The following is a 12,408-nucleotide window of genomic DNA, read 5'->3' as shown; positions in this document are numbered from 1 at the left end:
TGAGAAAAACAATGGAAGTAGAAGACTTTTTTTGTAGTTTTGTCTCAAAATCGCCTTATTTATTTTTGTACACATCCTTCTTCCCATGACATGGTGGAACATTTGTCAAAGACTAACCCCATACACTTATCAGGGTTTAGGTTTGGTTTGTCACAAAATCTTCAATGATTTGGCAATACTCAAGGCATTATTAAATCCTTCAAGCTCTAAGAAGCCTTAAAACTCTTTGATTTCACTGGCCTTTTCATCGAAGAAATTAAATCCAATAGATAGCTGTTCTTTGCTAGAAATGTCCATGGGTTTTTTTTTTAGCCAAAATGCTGTAAACGCAAGCTTTTTTAACCCTTGTAACAATGTGTTCCCTGATTGTAGCACCACATAGATTAATTATTTAATTTTGGATGATGACTAGTAAGACATATTTTTCAGTCCAAAATGGTGCTCAAAGTGGTCTTTTAATTGTGAGTTACCGCTTTGATGCAAAAATTGCATAAATCAACAAGTACACCTTCTTCCAGATTTTTGCCAAATTATTTGCGACAGAAAAAATGATGATAGTACTTTTTTTGTTTTTTCAATTAACTTTCGTGAAGACTGATGAAGATGGATGTACACTGGAACACCCTCCATGAACAATTTTACAGATTCCATTGCAGTTTGCTGTTTCTGGGTTAGTACATTTGCTTTGCAATAATTGTGTACGTCTTTGTACTAAATTAAAGGTCGGATAAAAAAAAAACCCAACCACCTCTCACCATTCTGGCTGACGGCCGAAACAAGACACAATATTTACAGAAAGACCTTTGAGTTACCTTGAGTAAACTAGCCAAAGTGAATATATATCCAGCCACTGGTGACTGAATTTCCTCTTGAGCTGTTTGGCATCTGCTGCAAAATTCTAGTTCTTCAAAGGTACCTAGACATTTTCAAAGAGATTTTTTTCTTATTAACTGGCATAGTGCTCACCAGGCAGATTAATTTTCCAATATAATCTTCATGACAAACATTTTCAATTTCACTTCCACTGTACTGCATATCGATCTGAACCATAAAAGAAGGCAGAGGGTGGCTATACTTCCATGTCCTCATCCTCATCACTGCTGCTGGTATTTTTTTTCATTTCAAATTCACTGCAAAATAAATTGATTTAATTTGACTTTTATTTGATGTGGATGCAGACGTGGAATATCGCTACACTGGTTTGACTAGGAAGGTTCTAACAGACATTTAAGATTTAAACAGTATAAGACTATACTAGCTGAGCTTAATTAAAAAATATGACTCATCATTATAACATTAAAACTTATGGAAGCATCATCAATATAAAATTTATCAAACAATTTTTAAAAACCACTATTTTAGACTCAGAGACCCAAAATGGATATTTCCATATATTCATATCATTATCATAAATTTGTCACAAAGTAGTTAAATGTTTTCCTTTCATTACTGATGAATTCTGGATAAACTAGAAACAATCTGATTTTGCTGATATAAAAACCAAATAATTACCAAAGGCACTATTGGTAATTAGCCAAGTTTTGAATTACTTTTTAATTGTCCATCAAAAGTATTGATTATTTAGAACTTAACAAAAATTATAAAATTAAATACTCTATTTTAGGTTGAAACATCCAAAAGAATCCCTAGCAGCATAACACTTGCAAGCATAGAAAACAACCAAAAAATCAGTAATAAATTTTAAGTTGCTTTTAATGCTTTGAAAGCAAACCATGCTTATGTAAATTTATTGTTCTACATTGAAAGTTAAATAAAAGCATGTATAAACGTCACAGAAGGCTATTGGCTATTTAACAAAAAGTGTTCTAATATCCATTCATTATAATAAAGTGGATAGCAGGTGGCTGGCACAAAAAAAAACTTTAGTCATAAAAAATTACATACACTACTTACACTTGTGTATTGAATGACAAACAACATACGAGGGTGCTTAAATATACACAGTATTTTTTTTTTTTTTAATTTATTGATTAATAACATACACAATTTATACCTTCATCATTTCTCTATATAGTCTCCTGCATCATCTACACACTTTTGCGACAATTTGGAAGCTTGAATATTCCTTGTTCATAAAAGGTTTGAGGAAGAGTTGTCAACCAAGTGCTCACATACTCCTTGCCGTCTTCACTGTTTTCAAATCGTTCTCCTCCAAGTGATTCTTTCAAGGGCGCCAACAAAAAATAGTCTCTAGGGGACAAATCTGGACTGTAGTGAGGGTGGTCAAGGGTTTCCCAGTGTATTTTTTCCAATTTATCTCTTGTAAAAATTGTAGTGTGTGGCCTGCATTGTCTTGAAGAATAACATCTCTGATGGGCGTACCTTGTTTTTTGTTAGGCGGCTTTTGTTGACTGTACAAACTGACAATAGTAAGCCGCATTTACTGTTCGTTGGTTGTGGAGAAAATCAATGAGTAAAACTCCCCTAGAGTTAAAAAAATATCATTGCAAGAACTTTTCCAGCTGACAGATGGATTTTGACCTTCACTTGGAGGCTCATCCTTCCTTCGCCACTCTTACTCACCGTTTTTGACTTTAAGTGTAATGATGGACCCATGTTTCATCACATGTGCCAATGCATCTCAAAAAATCAACAACTTAAAAGTTTCAAAAAATCAATCATGCAACAGACGATGGAACTTCTTGCTCACTCATGGCTGTACTGACAGCAAGCCATGACAGCGGAAGAGGCTTTTTTTTTTAAGAGAACGAATAATGCTTTCACGTTATTGCCCAGAATAAAATGTTTTCATAAAACAAATAACAATAACTAGAACTAGCCTAAAAACTAAAAAAAATAAACAAAAGCTTACAACTAATACTACAGCTAAAAATTCTCTTAAAATACATTTAAAATTAATATCACAACCATAAACATAGAATAAGCGTAACACAACAAATAATAATATGAATAAGTGTAAACACAAAAAAATGTAAAATTTAACTAAAAATAAACAGACTTTAACAAAGTCTGAGAGGGGTGTAAAGGACCCCTCTCAGATAACAGAGTAAAGAACAACACAAAAACAACCACACTAAAAACTCTTCCCAGTACAAAACATATGCGCAACAATTCCAAATTTTATACGTAAAACTAACATATGCAAAAATAAACATCTGGTCTAAAACCTCATTATTATTGCAGAAGATTTGATGGATGTTTCTGGGGAGCAGAGGAGGCTAACCAAGCTGCTTCCCCCTCTCTAACACACTGAACATTAACCCCCCCCCCCACACTGCCATCCAGCTTGGAAGTGCTTGCTATGTGGAATAGCAAAAATACCATTTATATTTGATTCACCCTCATAGAGTTGGTGTGTTTTGATAATGATTGACTCTTTTTTTTTTTTTTTATAAGAATCGTTATTGATGATTTAAATTGAGCATTTCAATATGATCTCTAAACATATAAAGTTAAGGTGGTATTCAACATCCTCTCCTTATTACAAGTCTTAGAAAAATTAAGAGTAAAATCATGGCGATTGCTTTTTCATTATATCAAAAGAATTATTTACTGGGAAATCATTCCTCTTGGAAATATGGTCACAATATAGCTCTACGAGAAGGAGAATCATAATTTATCAATTGAGACATGAAATGTTTGAATCCAAAAATTGGTTATTACTTGTCAGTGAACCAACCCATTCTGCCAAAAACATCAGGCACATTTTAACATAAAAGCACATCAAATACACATACATTCTCCAGATCTAGTCTTGTATATTACTTTTTGGTACAAGAACACAACAGTATATAATAACATGATAAGAATGCAATATGGGAAAACTAAGGCAGCATCAGAAAATGAACTGACACTGTGTATGTATATTTATATTTCATATACATATGTATGTTATTAATTATGTACAACTTATTCATTTTTCTTTGTATTTGACATATCCTACTTTAAAGTAAGTTTGATGAATACATAAAAAATTGTTAGTATACATTACGATGAAATTTATAAAAAAAGGCTAGCGTTCTTAACATTTGCCAATCATTCTTTATTAGAAAATAATGAAGGACATTTGATAATGCAATTTTTAAAGTTTAATTCTTGCTTTAATAAAAATTAATTTAACGCTATTCCAATAATAACTGCAATGAAAATCTTTAAAATTATGCTTAAAATTGATTTGATAATGAAGTAAAAGCATTGTATGTAAAGCAAGCTTATCAAAAAGAAAAAATTACCTTAAATGACTCACTCAAATATTTTTTTTTTACATTTTGTCACTTCATAAGCATGCAGTTAAACATTTTTCTAGCTATAGGTTTACTGAATAAAATGATAACTTTTTAGAACTATATACTTTTGAAATAAAAACTGAATTAAATGCAAAATTTTATTTTAAATTGTCTCCTGCATCAACATTACTTACCGACTAGATCACATGTTTAAAGTATTAAAAATACAACAATTTATTCATAATTTCATGATAATGATCATAAAATAGTTAATAATATGATGATGAGAAAAGTTACTAAGTAAGACCATTATGTTTTAAATGAAGTAAACACAGTTTCCTTTCTCACTCCACATCACTATGAATAGTTTTTAACTATCTTTCAGCAAAAAAAGGGATAATCATGGTATCATAAAAGCTAAGCACTTATACATATTACTGTAGCCTAGTAACTGCAATAAACTTACTTTATACAATCTACTCCGGATTTCTTTCTCATCATTAGTAACTTTAAGGCCACTCATATGAAAGTTTTTTTCATTTTCAAGTAACTGATGATAAGCTTTCTTTGCAGCAAACTCTTTTGCTTCTTCAGGAAAGCTTGATTCATCTGGATAACTATAAAACCGTTGATTGTAACAGACCTAAAAAACAAAATAAATGAACTATAATCAATAAAACAGTAGCACTATAGATAAGTATTCATAATCTTTAGAATATAAATAATTAATTCATTTCTCAGAGAAAGAAAGTTATTGCCTACCTAAATTACCTAAGCATAATACACATATACATTTAAAATAAATTATAATTAATAAATTAATACCTAATTAACAATATAAAATTTACTGGGGTTGGAATAATGAAAAATCATTGAATTCTTACTAAAAAGCTGATTAAAACTGTTCAGATAATGAAAATTTCACTGTAGAAAATGAAAATAAGAAAAATGAAAGAAACAGCAATTTGATACTGACAATAGTTTAGAACAAAGGCAAATGTTTGATATATATATAAATCATAAAAACAATTTATTACACGAAATCCTCCTCTAAGTCTGCATTAAAATTCACTATAACATTAACAATTTGGAACTCCCACCATAAATAGAGCAAAATTAAAATACTTAAGGTAAACTGACAATGATTATTTCAGTTCAGAGGCATTTTTTGAAGTGTAATGTTTAACAGATCCTACTGGTGAGAAAATGTGTGTGTAATAATGTATGAACATGCATAACACTATATGTATACCTGAACATATTACAACACTACACAGATGTTATAAATAGCATACAATACAACAATTGCATTTTCAACAATGAAAGAGGTGACTTCTACTTTCTTAACTCTGTGTATTTGACAGGCTATATAAACATGATTAATTTAACATTTATTAAACGTAAATAATAATTCTTATATGATCTCCACCAACGTTGCTGATAAATAAAGACCTGCTTTTTAAATACCAATTACAATAAACAACTTTTTACTCATTCATATGTAAACAATATATTAAAAGTAACAGTATATTAAAAGTAAGATTTTAGATTTATTTAAATAAAAAAAATAACTTAAATTTGTATAAAATTAGATAGAATTACTAGTAAATTTGAATTTGGGTGTATCTATGCACAAGCTGTTATTTTATACACATTATAGAGGTCTATTTACAAGAAATTGAATATAAATTAAACTATTATGCAATAGAGAAAAAAAAATGGTTTTCAGTACATATTTTATTTATTTCTAAAAACAAAACAGAAATTATTGCTACAGAATTAGCCACTATTCAATGGCAACAGTAAGCAATGCAAATACATCTAGCATTTTCTAAATCAGGTTATATCTTAGAGTAGAAATTTATCAAATGTTGTTTCAGTCATTATACATTATCTGAACTTAATAACCTTCTAATTTCCAGTTCCAGGATATTATTAAACAAGATGTTCATTACTGTGGTACTATATGAGGAAGCAATTGAAAACCTTTATTATTATTATGTTATTGCTTAGAGAATAAATAATAATTATTAAAAATACTCATTTCATATAAAAAAATTATTCAAATACAAATTTTTCAGCTTGGAAATGACTTCATGCTGTAATAAATATTTTAGTAATAAATAATAAGAATAAAAACATTTACCTACTTCCAACGATTTCTAGTGACGTGTCAGGATTCAAACTAGTAACCGATGTTATCTCTGATCAATTTTCTACTATTTGGGAATAACTCATATTTCAGAAGAGCCTCATATAAGATAGCGAAATGATTAAGCAGAAGGAAGGACAATAAAACATTTTTATTGACAAATGAAACTTTATCCAACAATGATATGTATGTATTACCAAAATGTGTATTATCTTTCTGTTTATTAACAATATATGGTGAACTTTTACCTTTGTTCATAATATAATATTATCATCATCATTATAATGATAATTTAAAAAAAAAAAATTTAATAACACTTGCAAATACTGCTGTTAATATTTTATTTCCTCTTTACAACTGACAAAAAAAAACCAAGATGAAAATATGAAAAAGGCTAAATTTAGATTACAGAATAAATTAAAAATAACCGCATAACATTTAGTTCGTATTGTTATTTAATTACTTCAAAAACCTTCTATTAAGTGTATATGCAAGCAGATATGTTGTCTTGGTTCTAAGTCTTTCAATGTGAAGCTTTATAGTAGAATACATTTTTAAATGTGTCTTTTAATGCATAGGTGATGTTTAATCAGTGACACAAGAGTACCAGTTTTATTAGATTAGGTTTTGGCCACTGACATTTATTCTTTCACAGGATGCTATTACTTGATGTTTTAGTTTTTGTAAAAACATTATCTCAACCTGATGCAGTTTACCATCACTTTGCCAAGAATCTTAATACTACCACTGCTAGTTAATAAGTAATGAGAATAAATTTAATTTATAGCATGCCGTGCACATAGTGATGAACAAGTTTTAGTGGGAAAACTAGCTCTTATGGGATATAATGCACACATCTAGTAGCAGTGTACCAACAATGCAAACATGGTTGACAGTCACGTAAGGAAAATGGAATCAGTTTATGATGAGTAACGTGCAGTTTTGAAATTTTGCTTGTCTGCAGAAATCTGCCATGGAAGCACACATAATGGAGCAGGTTTATAGTGAAATTATTCTTCCACAACTTATCACATTTCGTTGCTTTAAACAGTTTCAATCACAATCCAGAGTAGTTTGGGCAAACAACCACAATGAATGAGATTAACACAGCCTCCATTATTACGGAAAACTATCAAATAATAACTGATGAATTAACATTCTACACAAATTTCACAGTAGTGCATTCATCTTCTGTACGATAAGTTGAACACAAGATACATCTTTACAAGATTGATACCAAACTGTTAATGTGTGAACAGAAAATGAAGCAAATTGGTGTGAGTCAGGACTTATATCTAATAAAAAAGACTTGTAAAACACTTTTACAATGCAAGTACTGTACTCTGTTAGAGAATTATCAATAACTCATAATACAAATTAAGCTAAATAATATAAATCTTAAAAACTGTTAATAAAATCTGCAACATGATTTTTCAACAAAGAATGAACAAAATCATGTGATACATACGCAAAAATCATTCTCCATTCAAACCTGTTGCAATTGATTAAAATAAACATTTTCAAGTATAAAATATGATTATTCTCTAACATTATGATATTGCCAGAAATATCTGAACTTCAGCATTTTTGAAATACAAACATGTAAAAGCATTCCATTTACAAAAATACAAGATACTGTATTCCATAATAAACACAATACCTTCCGGAAAGCTGAATTTATTATTTTGAAAAATTGGTGAGATTAAGAAAAAGAAACTTAAGTGACAAAACCATAACAACAAATATATTAAATAATGCAATAAAAACAGACTTACCTCTACTTGACATCCATAAGTAGGTCTTTCATTCTTTGGATGTCGTGGTAGAATTTTATATGAAGGTTCTGGCCAACCCTTTTCCATAGAAAACTTATGCAGTTTTAATATAAAAGTTTCGTTTTCTGAAGCAGTAACTCTGCTAGTCCCTGGTTTTTTTCTATTCCAAGGAGCAACTTCCATATTGTAATCAGGATAATTATCCTAAGTTCAGAAAATAAATATAAAATCTACAAAAATTTTTAATTTATAACTTATACAATAACAGCTTTTATAACACGTAAAACCCAAATAAAAATTATTACAGTTCTTGCTAGATTAAGTGTAACTATAGAGTGATATACTTAAAGTATGGTTTATGAAAATTTACTTTATCAAACACTAAATTGAGTTTAGAATGTTACATTTAACAAAGATTTGACAAAACAGACTAACTCTGCTCATAGTCATTTAACAAAGATACACAGTCCAAACTATTATATTAACTGTATGTAAATATAAAGGTTATAAATAGATAAGATTAATAAACCAAAAACTTTATTTTAACATTAAGAAATTAAGATCATAATTTCCACAAAAACAATTAACAAAAGAATACATAAATTCCAATGTTCTCATTTATATGCAGTATATATATATACACACACACAATTATTTATTTATTTAGATTTAAACAGTAATGAATTTATACCTACAATATTAATAATACAATATCACTACCTACAATATTATTAATTTACAGTGCCTTCTTATAACATTATAAAACCTATTATCATACACAGTTTGTCTGAAAAGTTCTTGAACTAAATTAAATAAAAATACAGATTTAGAGATAAACAAATTTACTCAAATCAGCCCTCTACATAGAACTCTTCTCTAGTTATATACTCGCTGCAACACCACTACAGCCCATCAAACACTCTGGAGAAATCACTTTGTGTAATCACCTTCAATTGCTCAGTGCAAGCCTGTTGAATGGCCAGAATGTCGTTGAAAAAGTGGCCTTTCATCTTCAACTTGAGTTTCGGGAACAAAAAATAGTCTGCTGGAGCTAAGTTGGGTGAATAGGGTGGGTAGGATAAGACAGTGATTTGATTTGCAGCATAACATGTTAAAACTCTTGCCTTGTGTGCCTAGGTATTGTCATGCAAGGGACCCCAACAGCCCGGATACCAGTACACAGGCTGGATTCGACGAATGAAACACATCAGGTGTTTCATTACGTCCAAACAGAAATTAGAGTTTACAGTTTGACCAGTTGTGCGCACACTTTGACAACGTTTTCATCATGAACAGCTGTTGACAGCCTCCCGCTTTATTTGTCATCTAATGACTCTCTACTAAGTGTGTTTTAGTATGAGATGTGGCTTCATCACCGAATGCTTGCAGTATCATAAATAAGTTTCAACGAAAGATTTTTGAAGTGGAACATAAAATTTTATACAGAGTGGAGTGACGAACCATGATGAAATTTTATACACACACTCATCAGACATCGTAGTGCATAGTTCCTTGGTGTCGAAGAGATAGTATTACTTGTATCGACTACAGAAATTCAGTTCAGGAACTTTTCAGACATACTGTGTATACAATTCAGAATAAATTAATTGATGGATAAGTAGAAACAGTTGTGATACACTATCAAATGAAATTCATGCAGTTATTTCTTACTAAATTATATATATATATATACACACACACACACACAGAAGTCCAAAAAATGTGCTTGCTGTTTGCTAGTCCATATCTCGTGATAAATTTGACTTATGACAATTTTTGATACAGAGGGTTAAGGTATGTGTTTGAAATAACCACCAGCAGCTTTTAAACAATGCCCATGGCACCAAACTGCACACTGAACTGTGGTTGTTAGTGTATATGGCGTAATGACAGCACATGACACTATGATTCTTCACGTAGCTAGTTGATTGTTGCTGATTTTCATCGGTACATGTCATTCTTGATGGTCCACCAGAGGTAGAAGTCAGAGTTGTTAAATCAGGAGACCAAGGTGGGTATTAAACAGCACCTCTTCGACCCACCCACCATCCAGGTAGAGTTTTATCGAAGTACAACCTTACTTCTCAATGGAAGCTAGGTGGGGTTCTATCTTGTTGTAAGTAAAAAAGTTCATCACCATACACATTTTGGATGGCAGACAGAATCCTTGTCTGAAGTATATCAAGATACACTTCACTAGTTATGGTACCCTTGAAGAAGAAGGGACCAATCACACCACACCACACAGTAATCTCTGGTAGATTCACTGCCCTGTCCACATGAGCGTGAGGATTTTCATGAGCCCAGTAGACAAAATTGTGGTGGTTCACAGTATCGTTGAAGTTTGAATTGTGCCTTGTCAGTCCACACAAAGTTCCCTGCAAATTCCTCATCCTTGCCAACCATGTGTACTCGATCCACAGTACTCCATCCTTCGATCTGGGTCATACTCATTCATCATATGCTGGTGTAATGTACACTTTCCACTTTGCACTCTTCAGAATGCATCTTACACTTGACCAGCTCATCCCACTTGTGCACACTCCCTGGTTAACTAATTTTTGCGGTGATCGGATGAAATGTTGCAACACTGCAGCACTGGATGCTGGACTTGTAGCTGTTTGTGGTTGGCCGAATCTTTCCTTGTGCACATCTTTAAACTCTCTCTGCCACTGCTGTTGTATTTCGTGAATGTTTTGTACTTCCAGTACAGCCTTGCATTTAACAAACAATAAGTGAACCTCAGCCATTGTTGCTACTCTACTGTCTTCTGCTGCACTGGCTAATATGACTGGCTCATTCAACCACCAACGGCATAGATTGCCAGCTTCACCTACCACAAAAAATTTAATACCTTTCACTACATTACACATTAGATTAGTGCATGTAAGTCTTTTTGTTTAGATATTATTTAATTATTAACAGTAAGTACACTTTTTTGAACCCCTTCTCTCACTCTGTGTGAATATATATATATATATATATATATATATATATATATATATATATATATATATATATATATATATATATATATATACACACACACACACACACATCTCAGTTATACTGTTCATATATATATACTGGGATATTTGCTGAACTTCAGTAAATTATTCTGGACACCAAAATGAGCAAAAAGGTTCATACAGACATAAGTCCTATTTTGGTTTATTTTCCTTCTGGATGCCATTTTGATTTTTAACAAAAAAAAATTATTTCTCAGGAATGGGGAAACCTACTTTAATTATGGTAAATCTAATTAATACTGGTGTCTTGTTTTAAAAAATAAAAATTTTGAAAATTTCACCTTTCAAAACATCAAAATGGCAACCATCTTAATTTTTTAATCTTCAATATCTTTGTAATTATTTGGTTGATCAATTTTTTATTTTTTCAAAATTTATTAAGCATTTTATTTTGAACAAAATGACACCTCATTTAAAAATATCCATTACCAAACAATTGAGTTAATGCAGACAACTAACACAGTAATATGCTTGCGCAATGTAATGCAAGATGATATTTATTATTAATAATTTTTATTACATTTAGTAGAGGAAATAAATCAGGCAAAAAATTATTAGCCTGCATTACTGTGTGCAAGTGTACTGCCAGGTTAATTGCCTGCAATAACTTAATTGTTTATCAACAGATTTTTATGAAATAGGTGTCACTTTGTTCAAAATAAAGATATTGAATATTAAAGACTTTGAGACTTAAAGATTAGACATATTTGAGCAAATATGTCTTTAATAATATCTTTAAAATGCCTTTAATTTGGCAAATATGTCCTTAATATGTTGAATCAGTTTCTGAAGTTCGACGAATACATCCCAGAACAGCTGGTATATAATTTAGTATTAAGGGATAATGGATCCAGCATTGCTTGAATGAGATTTTTCTTAATAGAAAACATTTGACAAAATCATTAATAAACAAAAATCTACAACTATACAATAGTAGGGAATTTTAATGAAAAACAAAAAAATCTATGCATTATGAGTTGATAATATCCTGAATACTCCATTTTCAGTTATTTAAAAAATATACAATTAATTACAACTGTTTTATTGATAATATTTAAAAAATGTACAAAAAAGCTGCTAAACCTGAATCCTTTATTATGCTAAAACACAAACTTAATTATTTCCTGTAATACTAGATAAACAGAGAAAAAACATAAAAATATTAATTTTCATAAAACAAAAGTTCTATGCTCCCTCCAATTTATGTTCAATATTTAAATAAACATTCATCGCATACAACAAAA

At 30.5% G+C, this 12,408-nt stretch overlaps 1 protein-coding gene across 6 annotated transcripts in view; it reads right to left on the bottom strand.

The window, feature by feature from the left end:
* Positions 1–12,408, bottom strand: part of LOC142321524 (tudor domain-containing protein 7-like) — a 217,360-nt gene that overhangs the window by 99,412 nt on the left and 105,540 nt on the right. For all 6 annotated transcript variants that reach the window (XM_075359715.1, XM_075359681.1, XM_075359705.1 and 3 more), the window contains 2 exons: positions 8,136–8,339; positions 4,675–4,851 (listed from right to left, as the gene is read on the bottom strand). In XM_075359715.1, the coding sequence (XP_075215830.1) occupies positions 4,675–4,851; positions 8,136–8,339 (381 nt within the window). The remainder of the gene's footprint in view (positions 1–4,674; positions 4,852–8,135; positions 8,340–12,408) is intronic.

Source organism: Lycorma delicatula, chromosome 1 (genome assembly GCF_047948215.1).
Source record: "Lycorma delicatula isolate Av1 chromosome 1, ASM4794821v1, whole genome shotgun sequence".
Classification (NCBI taxonomy): domain Eukaryota; kingdom Metazoa; phylum Arthropoda; class Insecta; order Hemiptera; family Fulgoridae; genus Lycorma; species Lycorma delicatula.
Note: the sequence above shows the minus strand (reverse complement) of the source record. Positions and strands in the feature narration are given on the sequence as shown.